At 55.7% G+C, this 25,680-nt stretch overlaps 6 protein-coding genes across 6 annotated transcripts; 2 read left to right on the top strand and 4 right to left on the bottom strand.

Annotated features, from left to right (window-relative positions):
• Positions 1-541: 541 nt before the first annotated feature.
• VOLCADRAFT_78607 (uncharacterized protein) lies at positions 542-4,459 on the bottom strand (the record flags this gene model as incomplete). Its single annotated transcript, XM_002945574.1, has 12 exons — positions 4,358-4,459; positions 3,939-4,173; positions 3,546-3,648; positions 3,086-3,292; positions 2,769-2,827; positions 2,510-2,561; positions 2,222-2,315; positions 1,935-2,005; positions 1,554-1,745; positions 1,242-1,339; positions 901-1,125; positions 542-734 (listed from the first exon to the last, which is right to left on the bottom strand). Exons 1-12 carry the CDS (start codon positions 4,404-4,406, stop codon positions 542-544), a joined length of 1,578 nt encoding a protein of 525 aa, XP_002945620.1. The 5' UTR covers positions 4,407-4,459.
• A 1,539-nt stretch (positions 4,460-5,998) lies between these two features.
• On the top strand, positions 5,999-8,445 carry VOLCADRAFT_55289 (uncharacterized protein; the record flags this gene model as incomplete). Its single annotated transcript, XM_002945938.1, has 4 exons — positions 5,999-6,115; positions 6,731-6,841; positions 7,755-7,921; positions 8,256-8,445. Coding segments are annotated over 4 exons (585 nt in total), but the record flags the coding sequence as incomplete, so codon positions are not given.
• Positions 8,446-10,747: 2,302 nt separating this feature from the next.
• Positions 10,748-13,076, bottom strand: VOLCADRAFT_85776 (uncharacterized protein; the record flags this gene model as incomplete). Its single annotated transcript, XM_002945573.1, has 5 exons — positions 10,748-10,813; positions 11,185-11,248; positions 11,591-12,240; positions 12,533-12,597; positions 13,052-13,076. 5 exons carry the CDS (start codon positions 13,074-13,076, stop codon positions 10,748-10,750), a joined length of 870 nt encoding a protein of 289 aa, XP_002945619.1.
• A 1,782-nt stretch (positions 13,077-14,858) lies between these two features.
• Positions 14,859-17,381, bottom strand: VOLCADRAFT_85775 (uncharacterized protein; the record flags this gene model as incomplete). The annotated part of the gene is made up of 7 exons (XM_002945572.1): positions 14,859-14,993; positions 15,219-15,337; positions 15,466-15,577; positions 15,849-15,910; positions 16,350-16,644; positions 16,943-17,059; positions 17,253-17,381. The coding sequence occupies 7 exons, from the start codon at positions 17,379-17,381 to the stop codon at positions 14,859-14,861; spliced, it is 969 nt and encodes a 322-aa protein (XP_002945618.1).
• Positions 17,382-17,711: 330 nt separating this feature from the next.
• On the top strand, positions 17,712-21,770 carry VOLCADRAFT_120131 (uncharacterized protein). Its single transcript, XM_002945937.1, has 6 exons — positions 17,712-18,008; positions 18,374-18,556; positions 18,855-18,974; positions 19,255-19,367; positions 20,033-20,117; positions 20,554-21,770. Exons 1-6 carry the CDS (start codon positions 17,919-17,921, stop codon positions 20,641-20,643), a joined length of 681 nt encoding a protein of 226 aa, XP_002945983.1. The 5' UTR covers positions 17,712-17,918; the 3' UTR covers positions 20,644-21,770.
• A 1,146-nt stretch (positions 21,771-22,916) lies between these two features.
• VOLCADRAFT_85773 (uncharacterized protein) lies at positions 22,917-25,279 on the bottom strand (the record flags this gene model as incomplete). The annotated part of the gene is made up of 7 exons (XM_002945571.1): positions 22,917-23,051; positions 23,283-23,341; positions 23,527-23,561; positions 23,936-24,072; positions 24,515-24,736; positions 24,843-24,941; positions 25,172-25,279. The coding sequence occupies 7 exons, from the start codon at positions 25,277-25,279 to the stop codon at positions 22,917-22,919; spliced, it is 795 nt and encodes a 264-aa protein (XP_002945617.1).
• Positions 25,280-25,680: the final 401 nt, after the last annotated feature.

Raw genomic sequence — 25,680 nt, 5'->3', positions numbered from 1 at the left:
CGCGCAACAGATCCAGCAATAGCCAGGAGACAGCCCCAGCAGCCAGTTATTAAAGCTCCAGGACTTATCCAGACCAGTTACAAACACCTAGGTGCACTGCAACGACGTGTCGCATCACGCAACCAGAGCGAAGGAATAACAGAGGCGAATTCACACAGGATGGCACATGTGCCACCACCCAATCCATGGACCCCCTCCCCATTAAGAGGGGGAAAAATAACCAGGAACAAGGGACCACGCAGCTTAGCGTCCTCCTCTCCGCCCTATACTCCCCTAAATCTAAATAATGAACTCCACCTCCTCACAGCACAACCGATGTGCGTTTGTTCCACAAATGGACATCTTCGCAGTAGTAGCAGCAGTGCGGGGTTGTTTAGTGATGCAGGGGCGGGGCGTGTAGCGACGGATGTTCAACCCGCCGGTCTTACCATAAAATGACAACTACCGCACGCAAGAACCCAGACTGCTTGCAGACCTTGCAAACTTTCGACTTCATGTCCCGTAACCAGTGCTACTTGACAACTTCGCAAGAGACGAGACCTCACAGGCGGCTAGACGAGGCCGGGCTCCACATAGCCGAGGCCGCCATGTGGCGCCAGTCCAGCCCCTCGCCAGAGTCATGACCCTCCCAACCGGCAGGCACGGAGCCAAGCCCCGTGTTCACCAGGTAGCGCACCACAGCGGCCATAATGGCGGCCGAAATGTTGCGAATGTTGGAGAACTGGGGGAAGACACTGCGCAGAATAAAAGCGCAAACCAGGTGTGAAGTTCAGCGAACAATAAAAATAGTGAAAGACACAAGGCAGTCGACGAGAATCTATCCTGCCGGTAGCCAACGAAACACTGAAGCCAACTGCAGCGAACAACGACTCCGCGGACATGGTTTTTCTCTCCACTCACCTGCCCGTCTGTAGCTCCTTGAGAGTGGCCATGGCGGCGAGCTGCTCTGCGGCCACTAGAAACACCGCCTGGGGAATGGTTTTGGCCCTGGTGAGAACCGCAGCGTGCCCCACAGCCGGGAAGATGTAGGCGTTGTTGGCCTGGGGGGCGTTGTGAAGCTCGCCCTTGTACTCGATGGGGTCGAAGGGAGAGCCGCTGGCAAAGATCACGCGGCCGTCGGTCCACCTGCGCACGAGAAGGTGCATAATCCATGTAGTTTTAGTGTTTCGCGTACCCCATGGCCTCCGCTCGGTCCACAAAAGTCCTCCGTCCCTACCCAACCAGCCTTCAACAGCTCTTACTTGATGGCCTGCTCAAAGGTGCACTCGGACAGGCTGGTGGGGTTGGACAGCGGGAAGATGATGGGCCGCTCATTCATCTCTGCCATAGTTCGGATGACCTTGGGAAGGGTTGAGGGTGCAAGAACCAAGACATGCTGTCAGACGGGCGCACGAAGAACTGCATTCGGTAGGGACACTAAAATAATTACCCGCCTGCCAGCACCCGCTGCCACCACCCCTGCCACCGTATCGGAGAGACGCCGCAAGTGGCACACTCCGCTAACCCTTAGAAAGACGACGACGACCCAATGCTTCCCCCTAACCAACCCCCACCTCCTCGTTGAAGGTGTTGGGCACGGCGCTGACACCGATGATGGCGGTTGGCTTGAGCATGCGAACCGCCTCAATGAGGGTGGACACGAAAGGCGCGTCGTGCGCAAACGGCTCCTTGTGGTGCTGCAGATCAGTGCGGCTAGCCACAACAAGGCCCTTGCTGTCAATCAGGTAGCACCGCTGCCGGGAGGCCTGCAAGGTAGCAGGAAATTTAGTATAGATACAGTTCAGGGAGACTCGCATAAGATGAAAGAGAAGCATATATACCAGAATATGGTAGCAGAAGCAAAAGATTAAAAAGGATTTGGAAAGGGAAGCCGAAAGCACATAAACCAAAACAATGTTGCCAAGGTGGAAAACGTTGCTCGTTCAAACGCTTACCTCCTCCGACAGACCTTCGCGCCGGTGCATGCAGTAAGAAATCAGCGTGGCAATGCCGCAAGCCGCCTCACCTGCACCAAGAGCAATCGAAAAGAGCGTCATCATTAATACTTTAGCAGATGCCTTCTACACACATTGAACTGACGATGGTGATGGCAACAATTCCCCGAAACTCCATAGTGTATGGCACACAAGCAGCATTCGCAAGGTCCGGTAACTGTCGAACAACCCTGTGCTCAACCCCGTCCACTTATCAGAGTACTTCCCCGAACCGGCGGGCTGCTCACCGGCGCCAAGGAACAGAATGCGCTGCTCCGACAGGCGACCGCCGCGGATGCGCAGCGCCCCCAGCAGCGCCGCAAGCGTAATGCCGGCGGTACCCTAAAACACACACCAGCGATAGCAAGGGTACAGGATCAACAATAACCGCATTAGTACCGGCGCCAGAGACTCGAGAGTAAGTGGGCATCACCAAGACCGCAACAGCATAGCTCGAAAACAGTAACAGTTATAGAATTAAGGCTCACAGCAACAGTTGCAAGAAGGCTCGTAGCGGAGAAGGCCCTAATGCATACCTGAATGTCATCATTAAAGCAACAAAAGCCCTTCTGGTATTTCTCGAGAACCCTGCGGGTGGACATTGCGATGACGTGCGGATGCAAGACAGAAGCGCTGTGGAACAGGAATGCTTGCAAACGAGGAATAAAATTAATTCTTCACAAGCCATCATTTCCATAACTCCCTGCAACCCCCTCCTTTCCGTTGGACCTCCGCATCAATTAGGTGTGGTTATCCCCATCATGACCGGTTTGTTGCTACGCAACCTCGGCACACCTGAAAGCGTTATGGTTACCGAAGTCCTCGTACTGCAGCAAGACGTGCGGACGCCACTCCTGCAAACGGCAAGGCATCACCGTCCACATGGGCATCGCTACAGAGGTGCTACAGAGCAACCCAAATACCGAACAAAATGAAACAAACCCAGGATACCCGACGGCGCGGAATTTCCTCCTATCGCAGCGCAGCGCTTAACACGTAACATATTATAATCCCGTCGACCCATAGAGGCGTCCACATGCCAAACACGAATAAGGACCAGGCCACACGGCGCGCTTAACCCAGCGAGCCATACTTGATTGCACGATTATCACCTTAAGCGCCTGCATGAACTCGTCGACGAAGGCGTCGTACTCCTCATCGCTCGGCCGGGGACAACGGAGCCCACGATACTCGGGAGACTCGCGGAGCTTGACGTTGTTGGTGCCCACGTCCAGAGCAATTGGCAGACATTTAGATGGATCCACACCCGCAGCTGCGGTGTAGAGCTCGATCTTGCCCTCCGAAATGCCCATGCCGTTCTGCAGCGGAAGAACGTATATAATGCAACAGTGTCATAAGAGTGTGGAGTGCACGAACTCATGCGCAAGGGCACGGTGACACGCGTGGCGAGAGGGAACCTGTTGAGTTTAGCATGCTTGGGGCCACATGGTTTGCGCGCGGGTCACTAACCCTTGGCAAAAGAGCATAAAAACTGCGAGATCCCGGTGATAACAGCCTGGCTGTCTTACGGTGCTGTACCTACCAGAGGTACCCCTCCTTAAAACAACTTACAGCTCCCAAGTCGCCGAGGCCGAGAATACGCTCGCCATCAGTAACCACAATGACTTGAATGTCCTGCTGGGGCCACGCGCGCAGCTTGGACAGAATCGAACCCCTGCACACACAAGGCCGAGCGATGCTTCAATTAACAGGCCAAGTAAATTGCAATTTATATTGCATGTAATTACGACAACATGCCCTTATAACAACAGCGTTTCAAGCCACGGTCTTAGGCAAGCTTTACAACGATTTTTGAATACCCAAATCCCTCAAAACTAACCAGTGCACTTTGATATAGCATGTAGACACCATGCGCGCGGACAGACACTTTTGTTCACTCGACAGGTATATGGTGTGAACCCATTCGTAGACAAGACAGAATCCCCTTACGCATCTAAAACGCACCTGTCGGTGAGTGAGAGGTACAGACCACGAGTCTTAATTCCAAGGGAGTGGTATTCCTGGCAAGCCTGCCCCACAGTAGGGGTGTAGATAAACGGCAGAACTTGCTGCGCGTTGTTCAGCATGAGCTGGTAGTACTTGGTTGTGTCATGCTCCCGGAGATCTCGAAGGTACATGTACTTATCGATTGGACGCGGACCAGCTTCGGACAGAAAAGCCGACTTGGCGGCCTGGCGCTCTGCACGCGTCAGGTACATTATTCCGAAAGGGTTGCGTAATCGCGATAGAAACGAGAGGGTATATTTATCTATGCAAAATTGGGAAGGTATGTGAGAATTGAGACGTATAGCTTCAAAATTCTTCACAATTGCGAAATGTACGCGTGTCGTCGTCCAGGTGGCTAACGCCCCGGAAGGCCGCACCTTCAACGTCCATATCCTCCGGCTCTTTCACAGGCGCCGGAGGTGGCATTTTAGTAGAAACGGCGCAGTCAGCATTGCTGCCAGATATCTCAAGAGGCGCCAGTTTTACAACCGAGGATTGAGAGGACCCAGTAAGGGGTTATGCAGAGAAACTTTGCAACTTTCGGAAACAAGAAGCAAGCTACGAACCTGTGTTAGAGATAGTTATTGACAAGTTGTTTTGTCAAAGAAATTTCGCTGATGCGTTATATATGCACGACGGGGCTGTTGTACCGCAGGCAACTGGTACAGTATTTCCTGACAGACGGTTGAAGCCTTGCTTCAGGTGCAGCTAAAACTTGGGACATGTACACATCGCTAACTTGTGCACGGAAGAACCCCCTTCAACCCCCTTCATGCATTGGGCCACGTCTGACGCTTCCCTTCCGGGACCGTTTAGTTAGTGTAGTTGCGCAATTGGAAATCTAGTCAAAAACCCCATTCATAAAGTCGACGACAAACATGTTATGTACGTGAAGGCTCTGAGGCTGTGACGTCTGTCGCATGGAATTGCCGACCATGAAAGCTTTCAGGTAGTAGTGTGCATGTCGCTCCCAGGCTAAACTGGCATATGTGGGCTGATCTTGATCATTTGGTATATGAATCATGGACATGTTTCGGACTAGAAACTGCATGCCAGGGCTCACCCGCTTGTTAACGTTAGGTCCTTAGTTTAAGCGTTCACGGGAGACCAGTACGAGTTGCCATCAAAACGTTGCACAGTTGCATTTCTTAAATGCAATGCCTGGTTGCTGGAGGCAACGTACATGACTTTGTATGCGGTGACGGGTGGTCCCCGGGTCGGCGGCTTACTTGCAAAGTCATCCGGGACGAATCCAGAGCTGGCCATTTTTTCCCGATAAACGATATGTGTATATAGAGACATATTTAGGTTATGGCCTGTGCCGCGAGCAAAGACCTCCCATTCTAGGAAAGACCCCTGAGGCAATCTGCATGCCCTATAACTATTGCTGCATCTAAGATTAACAACACTTGGCACTACATAAGATTTCTAATTAAGGGCATGGCAATTCACGCATTATTCCCTTCTATGCTGGTCATGCCGAGTTGAAGCTCACACTGTTCCTTTTCTCACGCGACCTGCCGCCAAAGCATAGCAAGTAGTTATGCTTACAATCGGCAGCAGTGTTGCCGCGCCCAGGAGGGCTGTGGCTGGAGTCCAGCAGGCGGCGCTGCCCCGTCCAAACTATGTCTCGTGCAAGAGGCCCTGTCAGCAGCCGATATGGGGCTCGTTCGTGACACCTCCAGTTCAAAGGTCGCTGTGCCAGGCGGCTTCTGCTGCATCTGCGGCCGTGCCTTGCCTTCCGACGGCCGAACAGAAGCCATTGACAAACCGCCAAGCAGGGATATTCGAGGCCTTGCGGAAATGCAGAGCCATCTTTAGCTGCTTAGCATTCTGGGCTGTCTATGCCTACCTTTCCTGGGGTTCGCCAGCTGGGCCACCTTTCGCGTCAGCCACGCTCGCGCTCGGCGAGGCGCCCACGACAGGTATGACCTCGCGCGGTGGGCTCCTTCTCCCCACGCATAACTCCTTCCCGTTTACACTCTACTAACCCAAGTGCTCCTTCCGTGAAGATTCTTTTTCCTGAGATAAGATCTGCCTCGCCCTCCGCAGGCCTGACGACCACCGCGAAAAGTGCCTGGGCAGGGCTGGCGGCTGGGTTCCTTCACACCCTGTGTGGCCCGGATCATCTTGCGGTGAGAGCGAATTGACGTGGCCCTCCTCGCCACGCACCCCGTAATCAGGTTAAGGGGTCAACACATGGGGGAGTACCCGGTAGCCCATGGCCGCGGCGAGGGAAATTGGTGGTTTAATGAAAAGGACAGGAGGATCTGTTCACGTCCTAGTCCAGGAGGGGTGCAGGTGTTCTGTGTCCCCGAGGGCAGGGCGCATGGCGTGGCCGCTACGCCATTGCCAGCGCTCTCATAGACCATGTGATGCTGCATGAGTGGGGGAGTGGTTCCGGAGCTAGAGTCCCAATGGCGAGCTCTGAGGAATTTCACCTCAGGCTGTCCCATTACTCCACCAGAACACTTTTCCAAACCCCTCTACCTGCCCGCCACTCCCTTCCCTCTTAACATCAGTCTTCCCCGCAAAGCGGCCCTACCCCTAAAACCCCCAAACGACCATACTAACCTCCGTGCCGTCGCCTATGCTGCTTTCCTAACCTCACATCGTACCCCGACTTGACCCAAATGACGACCCAAATCACCGTCATCATCTTATCATTGCTGCGAACGCTAAGTGAACACTTCCACCGATCGGCGCTCCTCATAATCCTTCTCTCCCCGCACCCATACCCACGCTCCCAGGCGCTGACGCCGCTGACGATTGGTCGTAACCGCTTCGCCGCGTCGGCGTTGGGGGCGCTGTGGGGCTTCGGCCACTCGACGGGTCAGCTCATCCTAGGCCTTGTGTTCGTGGTGCTCAAGGCGAGTAAAATGGGGGGAGCTAAGGGACAGGAGTAGGACCACTATGGCTCGGACGGCGGGCCGAAGGATGATTCGGGCAGACAAATGCGCAGAGTCGATCGTCTCGGAAGTCAAAATTACTATCTGCCGGGGTCCAAAGCAAGCACGCAAGGGGCGGAAAGGAAAGGCGGGGTTGGAGGAATGAGAGGACCCACAGCGGAAGGATGTGGTTCGGGGGTTTTGTCGCCGTGTAAGCTGACTGGCCTGGGGCGGGAGCGCCCATCGTGGCATCTATTATGTGGGGAAGGGGGTTCGTCTAAACCAAGGGTGAGGGAAGGGCGTCTGGCAGTTGGTGGGTTGGGCTGTGGCTGGATTTGGAGGTGGTGGTGCTGCAGGTGGGGGCGATGGTCTTCCTGTTGTCCGTGGACTGTCAAGCAGGCGGCGCCACTGCCTTGGTAGCAGATAGATGCCTCTGGTTGTCTCTTTTGGAAAAATCCATGGCCGAGAAAAAGCAGGCGCCCAGATGCACGACGGGGTGCTGGCACCGGTGCAGGGGCCAGATGCCCCGAGCTCTGCGTGACCCAAATGGTGGTTTGTCGCCGTGAACGTGGACTATGTGCTGCTAGTATGGAGGCTTGCCCTGGGGTTTAAGGTGGCTTGGGCACAACAGCGGGGACAGTATAGTAACCGGAGTCGCAGGTTTTATTATTGGAGCAGCTCTTTTTTGCGCACGTCTGGTACAATCCGGTTTTTATAGGTATCCGTCCTAACGCGCACGGAGAGTCGCCCGCTCCATTCACATAACAATCCATAACAAAGTAGGTTGCGGCTCGCGGGTCCGTACTCAGTGCGCCCGACCCAGGATAGTCGGTTGGTTGGGTTGGCTTGGCTTCATCCCATTTCCACTCCCGCTGGTGTCCCGCAGGACCGCTTCCATGACCTGGTGCCCTTCCTGTCCAAGTGGGCGGGTACGGTGGTGCCGCTGACACTAATCGCAATCGGCGTCATGGGCATCTACGAGAGCTTCTTTGAGAAGGACGATGCGCATGCGGAGGCCGAGGTGGAGGCTGTGGGACTTGCACTTGCGAGTGGGTTACGGAAAGGGGGGGGGGAGGGGTACATGTGAAGCATAAAAGGGGACGGTGATGGGGATATGATGCGGGCGTGTTCCTCGCGCAAAGCGACTCGGTAATGCGTGTGCTTGACAGGAAAAGCAGGGCGTCGGGACTGGGGGAGTGTGACTCAGGTTACGCAACTGTATATACATCTCATGTATGTATGTATGTATGTGCTCTTGCAGTGTGCCTCAGGCTCGTTGGCCTGCCCTGGCCTCACCCACCGTGCACCCGTTCATTTCCCCACCCCCTCCCCTCCAACCAGGCGGCGGCTCTGTTTCAGCGGGCAAGTCCCCCTCGAGCGTCTCGAGCGGTCTAAAGTCCGGTTTCGCCACGTATGCCACCGGCATCGTGTACGGGCTGCAACCCGATGCGCTGTTCGTGGTGATTCCCGCTCTGGCGCTGCCCACCAAGCTGGCGGCCATCGCTTACTGCTCCATGTTTGTCATCGGGACGGTGTCGGCCATGGGAGGCTACACGCTGCTGATCGGTACGCTTTGACAAACATAGCTGTGGCTGAGTTGGGGTGCGTAAAGCAACAACTCCTCTTTCCTTTCCCTACTCCGTGTTTTGGCAAACAACTGTCAATCTCACCCATAGCCCGATGCCTTCTCTTCAGCGACCCTTCCACCACACTGCCATTCCCGTGTCCAGTCTTGGTCTCCCAACTCGAACTGGACAAGCTACATTCGCCGTTCCTTTCCTTTTCTTTTGTGGCCCGCTGCAGGCACCACCTCCCAGGCGCTCATCAAGGAGCAGCCCTGGCTGCAGAAGCACCTGTCCACTATGGCCTCTGGAATCGCCATTGCCGTGGGCCTGCTGATGCTGCTGGCGGGCATGGGTTTGGAGGTCCCCTTCTTCTCTTAAGCCCCGAGGGTGTGTGAGTGCTACCGGGGTCACCTGAGGGTGACACGGCATAGCGGAGGCCGGTGGGTGGGTGGGTGCATGTGTTTCGCGTCTCTCTGGGTGTAGGTTGTCGGGGGCTGGGGGCGCTGTGCGGTCCCTGCGGCGGCTGTGAGGCCTGTGCTGCACCCGCGTGGCAGCAACCTGTCTGTCAGTAGCGGAGGACAGCTGTTTCTCCTGGCTGGGGGCGGCCCGCGCAGGGGAGGCATCTATGGGCAAAGACCGCCGCCCCTCAGTCGTGAAGGATCAGTGCGAGTGCCGGGGCTGACGTTGCTCTTAGTAGTGGTGGTGGTGGGTAGTAGAGCAGCAGGGCCGGGGGAGAAGGTGCGAGGCAGTTGGATCCCTGTTAGGACGGTGCATGAGGGCGGACGGCAGCAGCTCAGGTCGTGGCGTGATCAAACGTAGAAGGCGGAGAGATGGTTGGTGATGGTAGCAGCAGCATTGCTGGCGGCAAGTCATTCGGCGGCGGCATGGGAGAGGACATGGGCAGGGGTAGTGAGAAATCATGCTCTGCCTGCGGCAAGAGCAGCTGGCCATCACATCAGTTGGCTTCACGCGGGCAGGTTTACTGGCTTTGGTTTCACTTGCCCTGTGTGTGGGAAAGGGACCGAAATGGGGGCGATGGGAGAAGGTGCAGCTACAGTGGGGACGGAGTTGTTTGTCTCTCCGTCAGGCTTTGTAAATGGTCACCCATCACCCACAGCCGGGCGTATGGATGCGGATCCGGAACAGCGCAACGGCCTAAGGCTGGTCATTGAGCAGGAAGTCGTTAAGCGGAATACGGACAGCTTCCCGGCTTTCGCACGACGGCAGCGCGGGAGGCACGACAAAGGACGTTTAGTGTTGGGGCGAGGTTACGGCACGTTGGGATTTTGAGTATTCGGAGGCTTAGAGTTCTGCAGGTATAGCTGCGCGGCTTAGGGTAAGCATCAGGGCAGGGCGACGAGGTCGAGATTCATAAGGTTTTGGGTTCCGAGCACGGGTTGGATCGCTTACGGACTCATGGGACAGTTTTGCCAAATAGTTTGGGGAAGTGCGCGTTCGGTCGATAGTCCTAGGTTGGTGGCGTGTTAAGGTGCGGGGACTAAGCTGCCGCTGGTCATCATCTGTTTGGCATTACAACCCGGGGCCAGGGAAGAGGGCATAAAGGAGGCAGTGTGCATGACGGAGCTTGGCGCGCGGTGGCGAGACAGCGTGCGGTGGGCCGCGTGGCACCGAACGCCTTTTTACTGTCGTGCCGGGGAGCGTCATTGCGTTGCGTACATGGTCCGGCCGCGTTGCATAGCCCGAGACACAAACTGGGTTAGGGTCCGTTACATATAATCAGGGATGGACTGTCCTGTGTCCGTCAGGGCACACAGGAAACATGCTGGACAGGTGGAGGCTACCGCTATCACCTCGCGCGAAAATTGAGCAACTGTCTTCCTGTTTTTGCTCTTTTTTCCCCCTAGAAATCCCGGAGCAATACAAGCACAATGTTCTACAAACGACCCAGCGCAAAGATGGCCCACCGTCATGCACGTGAATCCTTTGCTCCCGCCCTCCAGCCGGTGTTGGGGCAGGCAGGTGAATCGTTGTTGGTCACAGGCTGATATTTTTAGGTGTTGTTCACGTCCGTTTCTTTCCTACCAATGGCAGTGGCTTCTTTTGGTGGTTCCTGGTAACTCTTCTGGCACGGCTCAGCTGGCGTAGGATGTACCTGTACGACAATGCAACCAACTGGGCAGTTGCTTCCCGTTGTCACATTCCTCCGCCCCTGTTGATGCTTTAACGGGAATGTATCAACCGATACCTGAACGTGCGAAATCGCCTTCCTACCCTGCCAGCATCAAATACCCACATACGGCTCAGCCTCATACACTCGCCAAAGGAAAACCTCTTATTTAATGATGTCAATAAATCATTCTTTGCCACTTGAGGACACGTGAACCATACAGGCAGTATAGCACCAGCATTGGATCATGTCCTGAAGACACAGAACAAAGAAAGGGATAATCGCACAGGAGTAAATATGTCACAGCTCACCCGCACATCCAACCGCGATAAGGTCACAAGTAATCTTACTACTTGCTAAGCTCAGCGCAAAGGAAGGATACGATGATCGCAGAACTACAAAATCAACCTATTGAAAGACACGAGCAATGCGGGTCAATGGCACTTCAACGGTGCGAGTTCATAACCCTAAGGGTTTAGGGTTACACACCCTAAACCTAAAAGGTTTGTAACCCTAAACGTAAAAGGTTTGTAACCCTAAACCTAAAAGGTTTGTAACCCTAAACCTAAAAGGTTTGTAACCCTAAACCTAAACGGTTTGTAACCCTAAACCACAAAACCCACCTCGAAACCGAGGCTATCAACAGCACAGTTAGCATGGTCGGCTCCTGCTACAACCAAAGGCCCTCTGACCAGGTGGCCGCACGCACGGAGGCACATACATACATACCCCCACTTCACCACTCAAACACGCACCCTCTGGCGTATGAACACACGCACGTCACCAACCTCGGCCAAATTGCGCCCACGCTGCCCAATCCCGCATAAGGAAGCCCAAAACGTACGGCCTCATGGCGGGAGGGGAGAAGAGCGAAAAGCCCCTCACGAAGCTGCAACACGTAATCCCTTCCCCCTTCCACCTGACAGTTATCACCCCCTCGACCCCTCGCCCACATCATCTCCACAATCCACAGTCAAAAGCAGGGGCTGCCGCAAGTCCTCCGTGCCCCTTGGTGCTGCTGATGCGCACCCTCGACACTCCGTGTCGGAAGCGACTACCTGGGGCTGCTCGCCTGCATCACCGAGATGCAACGCCGCCTCAACATCACTAACCAATGCAGCAACCGAACCGCCCTCTTCCCCGCCCTCACACGCCATGACACCGCTGCTCGCCACCGGCACAGCGGCCGCTGCCTTCCGAGCCGCCGCCGCCGCCTTCATCGCCAACTTCCGCTGCTTCGTCCTCTCCTTCCGCACCCTTCCCACCAGCCACACCACGAAACCTCCCGCGCATACCGCGCCCAGGCCCACCATACCGTACGGCAAGTACTGCCGCATGACCGGGTTGCCGTACTGATTGACGAGCCAGTACATCAACCACTCCAGACAGGCCACCCATAGGGCCGCTATACACACCGCCATGGGCCAGTTACGACTCAACCGTATGGGCTCCTGAGACGCCCTTCTTCGGGCCGCCTCCATGACGCCAGGCGGCAGCAGGGCAATGGCCGCCGCGATCAGCAGCGGCAGCAGGATCAGATCGTCTAGGATGCCCAATACAGGGATGAAGTCGGGGATGAGGTCCAGCGGACTCAGGGCGTAGGCCAGCACCAGGCACGTCAGAGCCTTGGCCAGGAAGGGCGTCTGCGGGTCTAGCATGGCGTAGTACACCGCAAGCACCTGCGGATCCGCAGTCGAGGTTGCGGGTTGTCCAGGTGGTATTTCCGAGGGTTTGTAATGCTCGGGGAGTCGCTGGGCGTGGAAGGATATGCCCCTGAAATTAGGCCTGCGGCTCGATTCGGCGACACTAGCAGGCGTGACGACATGTACCGGGGTTTCTTCCGCTGCAGTGCAACGTAGCTTCTCCCCCCCCCTTGGGACTACTCCTGCACCGCACCTGTAACTTTCCCTTCTACGCAGGCTCACCAACGACTCCTTCAAGGCCATTACCTCCTTCCAGGGGCTCTCTTACCTCGTGCTTAAGAGCCTTTGCGGCCTTTTTGAGGCGCTGGTACCAGGAAAGTCGGTGCGGAGAAGCTGGAACGAGGTGGGGGGAAGCGTTGTCATCAGCAGATGGTTCAGTGGGTGCCAGACGGTCGTAAGACCCGGTGACAGGACTGCAACTAAGAGAGGCAGCAGAAGGACAGCCACTGCCAGGTGTTGGTTCATGGCCGCTGAGTTGCGCATATGGGTCCACTCCTGCGTGTGCGAGTTCGGGAATGGAACTTCAACAACGGTCCATGCAAAATTGTGAGGTTAGCTTAAGCGTGTGGCTAATGATGCGTACATGATGGGCCATAGAAACAGGCGCATCGCCTGCGAGGAGTGACTAAGTATAGAAACTCCTCCATCGGCCTCGACCGTCGCCTTCAGTCCGCGAGGCCAGTAAATTACGATGAGATGATTTGAACGACGCTTTAAGGATTCTAATTTTGTTTTGGCGCTACGAATGACTATTTTAGGTGGGGACCGAGTAGCCCCCTGTCCTTACCCACCAGTCCAAGCCCCGCCTGCATTGTTGGGTGGTGTGCACTGTGGCGTCATCACGTAGATTTCCGGAGTATTATTAAAGGTCGCACAACGCTTTACGCTCCCTGGAACAGGGACGCCTGATGATCAGGAAGACTGCTTGCAAATTGACCCATCCACCATTCAGCGAAGCAGGAGGACGAATAAGCGATGGTCAAAGTCAAGCCTGCTGGGCCATAAGCAGGCATTACATGCCGGAACGGCTTTTCTGCACGTGGTTACAACGAACAGTCAGGGCTGCCTTAAAACAGCATGCCGCGTGCGTTAAACATTTGGATGATGCATGAAATGAAGACCGTAAGCCCTGTGACATTCATCGCAGTTAATGCGTGCTGCACGAGGGACTGCCGACATGTACAAAGCGGTACAGAGAAGCTGAAGGGTCGCCGACGCCGCTACTTTGGAAAGCTACCAGTACGCTGCAACGAACGGATGTCGTATTGCATGTGGCACAATGATTTTTCATTTTCGTCTTCACATATTACGTAAGGGCATTAAGAGTATATGTACCTCTTCGCCGATTCGTTGCGCAGCTAATGTAGTCGTGCAGAGCGCAGCACGGATAATTTGAGCTGCAAACTACAACGTTCATATCATTAATGCCATCTTGGGAAATTATGGCAGCTAAAGCAATGCTTTGCATCGGAACCTGTCTGACGGCGTGTGGATAAGTCGATCCTCCTCAATCCCTTAAGAGTACATACATCTGAAGGCAGTCCTAGCTCAAGCTCAACAATCGCCACCTCGCTTGAAGCTCCATCCAGCTAGGCCTAGTGCTGGGTCTCAGACTGTCACAGGCGCACTTCTGCCCAACAAGCCTGATGACCCTTCGTAATTGCTGCACTACCTTCCCCACATCCTGCATGCCAAAATTCCGCAGGCTTAGAATTACTGGCTCACTTTTTCGCCGTTCGCTTTTTCCGCTACGGTAAACTGCTACGATAAATCGTACATTTGCTCCATTGTACCCTTCCGGGGTGTGTGTGTGTGTGTGTGTGTGTGTGTGTGTGTGTGTGTGTGTGTGTGTGTACGTCTCAAGTATCTCACCGGCCCTGACACTGGCCAGGGACTGCTGCCCAGCCCTAACGGAAAGACCGCCTACGCTCTCTCCCGCAGGCGGGAGAGGGGCGTGCCCCCTCCTAAGCAGCCGAGAGCCGCAGGTCTCTGTGTGTGTGCCGCCGCTCTCACACAAGCCCCTATGTGATGGTGTTCAGTGCGAGGGGAGTTCGCTGCGGAGGTTTCCATTCGACGTGCATCCATGTTGTACAGTGATTCGCCCACCATAAGAGCGCATCATTATGGCCATCAGGACTGGCACTCGCTCTTCCCAGGCCACGGTCCTGACACACTTCACTGTGTCTTAGTCCTGACACACTTCACCACAGAGAAGTCAGCTTTTGTCCCTCAAAACCAAAACCAATCCTTTTGCCACATGATTTTGCGGGCGCCTCGTCAGGGCAAATGGGTACTGTTTACCATGTGCCATGAACGACAAGCTAACCCTAGAGAATATGCCGTTACCTCTTTCCGTGTCCACTCCTACAGCGTTACCATTTTCTGCCGCCCCAGCAAATCAGATCCACGCGCCACTTCTTCTTATCCGTGGGTTTTCTTATCCGTCCCCCTCGCCGACCCAGAAATGCAACAGCCTGATCCAGGCATGACCTTACCAAAGCCACCTACGCAATAACGGCACGTGACGCCTGTACCTATTTGGTACAACGTGTACGCCTCCGTGTAGCAAGCGTCGTCACACACTCATTCCTCCTTCACGCCGCCTCTACTTCCGCCAGCTTGCGCACATTAAACTTGGCCAGCTCCCGGTACCCCGGCACCACCGCCATGGCGCAGCCGTTGCGGATCAGCTGCACCAGCACCACCTTGGCAGGGTTCTTCAGGTTCACCTGGGCAAGGGCGGCAGGGAGGCCACGTGTCCTTAGCCACCTTTTTGTCAACCAGCCATCCCAACACCGCCAGCACGTCCACATGCACGCTTTCGACCGCCAGCCATATCCTTGGCTCCCCTCCCTTCCCCCTTCATAAACCTGGCAACCTCTCAACCCCGTCCTCCCCCTCCGCTGGTCCTTCAATCAACATCCGAGGGCGACCACCCGCAGCCCCTCGCTCACCTTGTGGGGGGGAGTCTTGATGGCGGCGGTGAAGGCGTTGATGACCTCCATCCGGTCGAAGCCCTCCGAGGAGCGGTGCTCGTACTCCACAGAGAACTCCACGGGGGGGACGTCCTCACCTACAATAACAACAACAATAGCAACAGCAGCAGCACAGACAATAACAACAGCAGCATGTTGAGCGGGTGGGGTGATTAAGGTCAGGATGCTCCAGCCCCAGCTCAGCCGCACAACAGCCCCAGCCTACCCTCGGGGAAGTGCGGCGCCAGGAGCTTGGGTGCTGCCGCACGAATCTCATCAAGGCCGGCGAAACAGGCGTGGGTGACCGGCATGAAGCGGACGATGAATCGTCCGCGAACCTAATGGGGTGTGAGGTGGGGTGCGGTTGATTGGGGCTGGGTTAAAGCGGGGTCGGGGTGGAGTGGGATTCGGTTCGCCATCTGGGGCCAGAGCGCCGAGCATGAGGACCGGGCTCCTGGGCTTTAGAAGCTCCGAGACCTCATTGGCAAGGACTTCTCCCATATCAACTGGGAGTCAACCCAAAAAGGAAATACGTGCAAGACCGCACCATGAACTCCCCCACCCATGCGCCCAAATCACCACTTGACACCCTCTGCTGCCCCGCCCCACCTGCTTGCGCTCCTTTGCCTCCCGCGCAATGGACTCGGCCACCTCAACAGGACCCGGGGCGCCTGTCAAACGTGGTTTCGGAGACCAAGGCCAGCGAATACACCAAAACGCACTTCAGCGCTTACGCCGCAGCTCAATTTCCAAGCGGGTGCATCGGAGTCAGGAGCCAGCTAAACCTTGACTGTTACGGCGGTGTCATCGCCACAGGAAGACAGGAAGATGCTCGGCCAGACCTCCCTAGGCACTGAGGTTGTGTCACAACCTCCCGCCCGATATTGAACAGCACAATCATATAGTTCTAAAGTAAAGCTACATAATAGCGATAGACTTCCTCGTCCTTCCTCCTCCGCCTCCTCCGAATCCCCAGCTGTTTCTTGGGCTTTTGGTTCAGTGGCTTTCATACCTATAAATGCCCCCTCCCCTACTGGTCAGTTCTGCTTCTTGTACACTCATTCGTTCGTGGTTCGTCTTTCCCCCCTGCCCTCCTTCAGGATTGCTCACCTGGCGGCGGATTGGAGGGAAACACCACAAAGATGCAGCCCTTCACCCCGGTGTGGTGCACCCGGAATCTGGCAGCCTTTTTGTCCTTCAGCTGCGCGACCTCCTCTGCCAGCAGTGCGGCCACATCCTTGCCACCGCCACCGCCCCCGCCCTCCTTGTCCTTGGCGCCGTCCTTGTCCTCCGTAGCCTCTGCTCCGTCCCCCTTGCCGGCGTCCTCCTTGTCACCGGCTACAGCCGCGGCGGCGTCTCCTTTCGCCTCCGCTGTTGCCTTGGGGTCTGTCAGCTTGTCGTAGTGCTGGAGGTGTACGGCAAGGCGGAGGAGGAAGCGGGCAGCATGGCACGTCAGTAAGGGGTGTGGAGCTGCGGACAGATTTCAGGGCTATGTGGGGCTTAGGGGGTCTCGAGGTGTTTTGACATCACCTTTCTCTTGATCGGATGCTGCGTCTGCCGGGATTTATCAAGTTCCTAATGCAGAGTTGCTTGCTGCCTTCCGGTGCTGCTAGCTCCGCTAAGCTGTGGTCAAGGAAGGCCCTTGCTTGTGTGCGACGCCGGCCCTTAACAGCGGCAAGGGCAGAGTCCACGTATGAGGTTACCTCTTCAATCAGAGCGGCGGCCTCGTCGCCCGCTCGGTCCTCTCGCCCCGCATCGCAGGTCACCAGGATGCCCTGGCTGCTCAGCGGCACCGCCTGCCCCGTGCCGCTCTTAGATTGCTGTGAAACGGGGGTGATTAAGGGCAGCGCGTCTCGTCAGGCTTGCCTGGACGTGTCCCGTTCATCCGAATCGTCCTACTTTTTTGAAGATAATTTATTTTATTGAAGTTCAACTTGGAATATAGGATAGAAATGCAGCGGAAGGCGTTGCAAGCGAAGAGGCCTCCCAGCTGTCGGAGAGACTTGGGCTCACCTGGAAGTACCTGGCTTTTTTGTTTCCCTTATCGCCAACCTCGCCGCCCCCTCCACGACCGCCACCTCCACGGCCTCCCCCTCCACCTCTGCCTCCATGCTTGCGTTTCTTTTGCTCCTGCTCGGACATCGCTGACGGCGCACGGAGGGGGGAAAACTGGTAGCCCAACCTAACCTTTCGTTGTGCGGTGGTCTAGGAAAATACCGTATTGAAAAGGTGCTCGGGGTTCTAGAGCGTTAGACGGAAGTGAGAAACTAGAGCGGCGTCTACAGATCCTGAACAATTACCGGTAAAATAGTTTATCCAGCTTAGTCTATATTCAATGCAATTAGGTGGTGCCTGTATTCGTTGCCTTACCGGCGGTAGTGCGGGGTTGCGCCGTCGTACGGCGTGGAATTTCGAGAAATGTTTTACAAGCCCCCTAACTTTGTCTTTACACGTGGTTTGCTTATGCGATCATTTACGTAGCCGTAGCGTTATTTACAATATAATTTCTTTTTTAGACATCGTGAGAGGCGACGTGCACGGTGTGCCGCCGGTAGACGGCATCACGTCTCGGGCATCTATGCTCTATCTCATGCTCTATTTCTGACTATAATATTGCAACATAAATTACTGTATTGAGAACTTTGAGGTTCAGTAGCGGGCCTTTGAATCGATTCCAAGATGGGCAAGGCGGAACGCAAGGAGGCTAAGATTGAGAGAGAGGAGAGCAAGAAGGTCGCAGCAAAGGCCAAGGCACAGAAGGACGCAGAGGTATGCTGCCTGTTGGTTGGTAGTTTTCAGCGCAACGTCAGGTGCGCCGTCGCTTCCCAGTTGGGCCTCCGCACTCCGCGCAGTGGGACGCCAATTCCGCTATCAGCCTCTCTTCGGAGGCAGAAGCTGTCCTTCCCCGTTGTGGCATGCACGCACAGCGTGCACACTACAGGAGAGTCCTGGGAAACCGCTGGGTTTTTTACCCACGTTGCCACACTGCCCAAGGCGCACATGCGTTTCAGCCGGCCCACACAGCCTTCCGGCTCAGCTTCCGTCCATTTCCAAGCTTACCTCTGTTTTCTACCATTAACATCACCGTCAGCACACCAGGGTGATTCCTTACCGTTCCTGGTCCCTCCTTTCAGGACGCCTACTGGGCGGCCCATGGGGAGAACGACAAGTCCAAAGCGGCCAAGAAGCGCGAGGAGGAGGAGAAGAAGCGTGCTGAGCAGGTCGCCAAGAAGGCGGAGGCCAAGCGGTTAGCGGATGCGGAGCTTGAGGAATTGAGCAAAGCCAAAGCAAAGGCAGAGAAGGCTGGATCGCAAAAGGTGCGTGTGTCATTCCCAACGGCAAAGCAGGAAAGCTCGGGAGCAGGGCTCGAGTAAAGTGAGGCTTCTGAGGGATATGTGCGTATGCGCTGAGTCACCTGGCACACGCATGTATGTACTATTTGCGTACGTATGTACGTATGCACTACTTAGCAGGCGGGGTTTGTAAGCAACTTGAAATTACCTTGATTCCTTCTGCCGCTGCTGAACTGGCTCTAAGAAGTATCGGTTGCTTGGTAACGGCTAACCGCTAACTCCCTCCCCGCCTGCCTTGCATGTTGGGCCACTACCACGCCAGGTGACCCACTTTCAGCTGCACCAGCAGCGCGAGTTTGAGGACCGTCTAAAGGAGGAGATGCAGGCGGAGCGGGATCTGGCGGCGAGGAGGGAGATGAGTGCGGAGCAATATGCTCGCCAGGTAAGGAGACGAGGGAAAGGAAATTTGAAGCTTATGCGGCGGAGCTTTTGCAGACGCCATTTGGGAAGTGAATTGGGTTCTCAAAGGGCAGCCGCGGGCGCGGGCGGCACCTTGTGATAATGATTTCCGTGACCTGTTTGTTTGTTGCTGTGGAGTCTACATTAGTGCGTGCGCGCGGTCGCTTTCTCCAGAGTAAAGCCAGTTGCTGCGGCGGCGATGGCGGTACACACCTGCTTCCAGTTTACAGCTCTTGGTGTTTGGTCTGTCCTCCCTATTTCAGGTTGAGACGGAGAACCTTAACCGGGGTGTGGAGGCGGTGGACGCACGCGGCGTAGATGCCGCGCTCAAGGTGCTCACAGTCAAGGAGGAGGAGGCGGACAAGCATCCAGAAAAGTGAGCCAATAGGAGCCCAAATGGGCAGAGCCGGGTCTGGGGTGGGGGTGTGCGCTGGTTGGGGTGGAGGTTTGGAAGGTTTGGCATTGGAGGCTTTGACGGGTGAGGAGCCCGGCCATGGGCGACATGAGGGAGATGACACTGCGGAGTTGGGGAAAACGGGAGTGCTTTGCTTAGAAGGTAGGAATTGGTAGGAAGGCCCGGAATGGGAAGGGCGGGGGGGGGCGGGAAGAGGCGGGGGGGGTACCCGGACGTCGTTATTTTCTGTTTGTGTCAGGCACAGAGACGAGCGAGCGGATGGAGAAGGATGAGTTCATGATGGCAAACCGCGGTACAGGATCCTGTAGCTCTACAGGATGGCAAACCCGTGATACACGTCGTGACACATAGCTATTACACAACGTATGGGACCAAGCTTGGAACGGAAGCAGACTTCCCTTGGACAGAACAGTGAGGAGGAAATACATAATATGTGGAGATCTTGGAGTCCGTGAACTGTTGCTTCCAGCGACCTTGTTGGGAGCAGCAGCAGTGGCAGCTTCCCGTGATAGAGCAATAGGCTTCTGGTCGGGGCACACACGGGTGAGGGCGCACTGGCCCAGGTATCCTCACTCCGGTCCTCGCACCGTGTTCCTTGCGCGTCCTGCATTTTATGGTGTCTGAAGGCGCATGAAGGCGGCCTGGAAGGCGTACGAGGAGCGTAATCTGCCAATCCTTAAGCAGGATAAGCCCGGGCTCAAGATGTCGCAGGTAGGGGAAAGGGGGCCCTTTGGGGGGCCTGGGGCAGGGAGGATTATGGGGCACTCGCAGGCAAGCGCCGGTGGCCAAGCGTGGCAGTCTGGCCTCGGGCGTCTGTGCATCGTGGAGGCCCCTCGCAGCAACTGTTGATATCGCGTTCTCGAAGTTGTTATGTCGTGACTTCCATCTCTGTCCCCATACCTGATGGGGTTGGGGCTAAAGAACAGGCTTGCCATGTTTGGCAATGCAACACCTACCTTGCCGCACTACAAGGCAATTGCCTGTGTGGATGATGAACTGTTGGCATTGGGGGAGGAAGCGGCCGAGCAGGGCAGCTCTGGGCAGTTGTGTTGTGTAGCGGTCCGACTCCTCCTTCGCGTGTTACCATCATGAGACCCTGACCGCCCTACCTCCCACCGACCCCGTTGCCATGTGTTTGTCCACGCAGTACAAGGACATGCTTTGGAAGTCCTGGCAGAAGGCCCCGGAGAACCCTCTTAATCAGGTGCAGTTGGCGTCTCCACAGACGCCCAAGTGACAGAGCAGAGGGCCCGCGGAACCGGCGGCGGGGTGGCTGAAATTGGGACCACATCGAGGCTCGGGGCAATAAGCATACGAATGCGAAGCGAGGTGTCATAGTCTTTAGCTGTTGCCAGGCTGGGGCTCTCGCGCCTCAACCCGGCACTGACGGCGGTGTGAAAAATAGGATTCGGAAGGTACTGGCATGTTGCTCTTCTGGCATGTGACTGTGCAGCATGTAAGGTGTGCATGAGGGGCACTCGTGAGTTAGGAGATGAGGTCTTGTCGCTTGTCCATTGACATGGACAGGTTGTGGGTAGTCGACCCAGTTGACAGCCGGGAATCAGATGACCGGACAGTAGAACAACGACCGCGTGTCTCGGCGACTGGGCAGCAGTGTTTCCTGCGTTGCAGCTCCTCTGCAGCGCTACCTAGCTGCGGCGGCGTCACAGCTGGGCTTCCGGATTGGTTGGTGCATGTCCTGCTTTTGTGTGCGTCTCGGGTGAACATGGCGGACCTTATCACGTGGGGTGATGCTGGCGTCAACCTAGCCAGTCCGCAGTGGCTATGAGACGGGTGAAACGAGTGGCAAGGTTGGAGAACGTAGGGGAAGGCGTGGCATGCGCACACGCATACGTCAAGTCGTGTGTTGGTCACACGCATACGTCAAGTCGTGTGTTGGTCACACGCAGGATGTACGCAGGCTGGCTGGTCGGTGGGCAGATCGGGAGAGTGTTAGGCCAACGATAGGCGGGGTGCACATCTTGCACCCGAAAAGGAGGATAGGCAGGAGACAGCTTTACGAGTAGAGGGTGGTTCAGGGAAAGCGGTTGGGAACTGTGTATTGGGGAGTGCGCTTGCTGTGCGCGCCTGCGCCGGATGTACTTACCGGCGGTGCACTGTGGACTCACGGATGGAAGACAATGCCTTCTCCGCAGCTATAAATACACATCAGCTGCAATTGTACGCAGACGAATTAAGTGAGAAGGCTTTAGTTTCGCGCCGTCGTGCCCTTGGTGCTCTGCCGCCGCGTGTTCATGGTCACTGATAAAATGCAAACATTTCATCAGTGAAGGATCTCGGGCCATTGTCCTGAGGCTTATCTTTTGCTCAAAACGGTGATACATGTATGGCATGCTGATATACACGTCTTTCCTGGTAGTTTCCCTGGCTTTCTTCCAGCTGGAGTCGACAGCGCTCACATGTACGTCCAGCGATTTCAGCAAAGGTTGCAAGTATCAATATGCCGGCGTCCGCGTGTGACCACACCGAACACAGAAAGCCTGGCCAGGTGGCCGTTCTGGGAGGGCCACAGCTGTACAGGCTGGCAATTTCTCATGCAGGCATCGCGTCCACAGCGCTGGAAGGTACATCAGGAAGCTGTCCAGTTATATTCCCGCAGGAGATAGTCTTCGTAGCTGTTAATTTGGCCTTGCATCGCCCTCATCCTCCCCGAGGACGCAACTGTGCTAGTCTTCACGACAAGCTATCTAGCCATTACTCTCTCGTTCACTTATAAGGATTGCTCCTAAGCTGACGTACAGCCTCGGTCCTGTATCCCTCCTGTACACAGGCAGCTAGGTCAGCGGTAGCTCGCAAGCTACAGCAGCAGCAACCACCGTCACAGCAACAGGCTCTGGCGCAGCAACACCAGCTGGCAACGTGCTCAGTACAAATCCTCAGATCAGAGCCTTCGCTTGAGTAGCGGGTCGGCCAATATTCAAGCACAGGTGCACACTCTCGAGCTGAACTCTCGATCATCCCTGAGCGCCAGTTGCCTTGGGATTGAAGCTAGAGAGCCCCCCTAGAGAGAGATAGTGGAAGTCCACCGCAGATATTATAAAGCAAAACATCATCGTTTATGAGCATCCCATGTCGAACGAACAACCGTACGGCCTATCTAGCCAATATCACAAACATAAAAGCTAACACGACAACCGTCGTAACGGTAAAGTTTGCAAACACGGTACGGCACCAGCTTTACAGGCCATTCCTTTCCGCATAATGCAATCGTAATAAATTAAAATTGGCCATCTTATTCTCTGCACCGTCTAGTCGTCTTTCACTCCATTCGACGTAACGAAAGCATCCGCCAAGCGTATCTCTCGACAACCTAGGGCCATGTAGGGTGATGCGTTACCCGGCACCGGCTGTGTGCCGCCTTATTCACCACAGCCATACCTTGCTCCGTTGTATGTTGCAACCCGCAGGAACATCACCACAAGTTTGCATCAATTGTTTTGAGCTTTTCTTCTCTTAGGAGGACGACGAAACAATCCGTCATATGTTCTGTCAGTTCACTGTCAGTCGCCGATCCTTTACCCGCTTACACCCGCCGTGGCCACTGTGCACCACCGAAGCCTCCTTGCAACTCTTACCACCCCTCTTCCATATCCCGTCCCCTTCACGGCCATCCCAGTCATGCGGCTGCCACATGCACAGCCATACATACATGCAGGCATGCATACATACATACAGCCACACACACACACACACAGCGAACGCCAACGTAGCAAAACCAGACTCGGGGCAAACAGCAGAAATGGACGTACCAGGCAATGCTGGAAACCCGAAACCCGAAACCCCGCACACCCCGACAAAAGTGGGCATGTGGAGATCCATTACGTGTACACACCTACACGGCGTTCGTTCACTCACCTCACCCAATCCGTCCGCAAGCCCCGCCACCGCCACCACCACCCTAAACCAGGCTCTCCCTGCAGGTTAGCAGAGAGGCCTCAGTGCGGTGTGTTCCGGCCCTGCAGCTGCTGGTGCTACTGCTGCCGCTGCTACCGCTGCTGCTGCTACCGCTGCCGCTGCTGCTACCGCTGCTGGTGCTACTGCTGCCGCTGCTACCGCTGCTGGTGCGGGAATCGCAGTCCCGACCCGGTGCAGGGCTCACAAGCCAGGCGGCCAACTCCGTGACAGCGGGGACACCTGGGGTTGTCCGAAGAGGGGTTGAGCGAACAGATACATAGGACAGGAGGGCATCAGCGAGCGGCACCTTGACCGGGGCGTCACATGTGGCTCACCAGGGTGCGCACGGGACCACCAGGGGGAGGACGGCAGCGCATGAGGCGGTCGGAGAAAGATAAGGTTCCGGAGCGAGACGATGCGGCACCAGAAGAGCCCACATTTTCTGGCCAGGACATCTAAGTGTCGCCAGGCACGTGGGGTTAGCTGCCGTGGGATTCCCTCTGCCCGGCCCGTAACATGCAGATCTTCCCTCGGGCAGCACCATGAAAAGCAAAGTACCAGACCCTTTCCCGCGCGTCTTCTAGTCCTGGATAGACAGACACACACACACACACCTGTTCGTGCGCATCCAGCCGCTGCTGGCGTACGGCACCTCCTGAGGTGGAAGCCCCAGTGCCGTACGCAACTTCAGGAGAGCACCGCGCAACAACTCGGCGCGTTCTGCCGCCTGCACGCTCAAGCGACCATTGCCCTGTAGCAGATACAAGTCATAAGTTCCGCACAAGTTCCGCACAAGTGCGGGGGCCGTCCGTGAAACCGTGGGGGGCGTGGAAACAATTTAATAGGGGCGGAAGTGACATGAGGAGGGAGATACTGCTCAAGAGGTACTGCAAAAAGATAACCCCGACCACACAGCGGCGACCGTAGCAGCAGCAACACCAGCATTAAAAGATATCAATAAAAACACGTCGGCAGCAACAGCGGAGGCAGCAGCAGCAGAAGTATACGCTACTCATAGCCGGCAAAGGTACCCGACGGTTTTCGTTCACTAGCGGAAAACCGCAGATGAAACCGGTGGCCCCTTCTGCGCCCATCGCCCTTCGCCTGCCAGCCTACTCAGTCCCCTCTCACCCGGCCCCCTCCATCGCTATCCATCTGTCCATTCCCGGGAGCACACCTTGCAATGGGCGCACTCCACGACCCCGGCGCCCCTGCAGCTCAGACAGGTACATGTACCGCGCTTCAAAGATGAAGCCGCCTTTCCGGGGGAAGTCGAGGGATGCGCCGGGGAGCAGGGGAGCAGGAATGAATGCAGGGGTGTTGTCATCGAGGATAACAAAGGTGAGAACGTTGAGGTCGAGCTGGTTCTTGCCTAGGAAACGTCGCGAATCGCTACGGTAGCGGGAAGGGCTATGCTGCGAGTTTAAGTGGGGGTATGAGCATGCCTGCTAAACATGGGGAATTCCGCGCACGGCGGGGTGGCCTGCCGCACGGATATCTTGACCAGAGGCACAAACGCACCCGGTTGAGCATGACTTCTACAGACTTTTGAAATGATCCTTCCAAGGGTTTGGACTCGGCGCTGGGTGGCATGGAACTCTTGGGCGGGGACGACGATTGCTACCACAGGGCGTGCAGGGCGGAGGGGGAAGTCACGGGTCAATCAGGGATAACGCCGTGTCACGGACGGAAGCAGTAAACCTTGGTGTATAAAAGAGATGCAGAACAAGCTTCCTATGGATAGTTGACAGCCCTGCGAAGATCCTCTTTCAACAAGATCCTTTTTTCATGACGGTACGGAGTAAACGGTTCCGACATTTGATAGGATGTCTTGCGCGTCTCGGTCATACCTTGAAATTGACGATAACCCCATGTCGAGCCTTGAATGGCCATAGGTGACCGCAAAGCTGCGTGCGATGAGCTTGAGAGTACCGAAGTGGCTTTTGCGTCCCCAGCATCTTCGGTTTGTGAAGCTAACTCCCCAAGGCGTATAGAGAAAGATATAATTCCTTATTGCAAATCGACCGAAATATCTTTAAAATTGACTGATTGTAACACCGGAGCCGAGGAAGCCTGCGCCAGGGCAAACTGTGCTTCCGGGAATACTTTTTAGGCTTTCACCGAAGTTCGAGCGGCACGGAATAGTAAATTTTATAACACGTATATGTTATAGCTGTGCGATTATACATCGGAGAATTGTTTGGAATCGTTACAAGTACTGCATTTCCGTCACTCGTCACCCTTCGTCGACAGGACATGTGCGCGCACATGTTCGGGATAAACTTTCCGCTGCATACCTGATATATGTTACCTTAGATTTGCTAGCAATCGATCGTATGAGGGACTGTAATGTTATGTA

The sequence above is a fragment of the Volvox carteri genome (genome assembly GCF_000143455.1).
Source record: "Volvox carteri f. nagariensis unplaced genomic scaffold VOLCAscaffold_1, whole genome shotgun sequence".
In the NCBI taxonomy this organism is placed as follows: domain Eukaryota; kingdom Viridiplantae; phylum Chlorophyta; class Chlorophyceae; order Chlamydomonadales; family Volvocaceae; genus Volvox; species Volvox carteri.
This window is presented reverse-complemented; position numbering and strand designations above follow the sequence as displayed.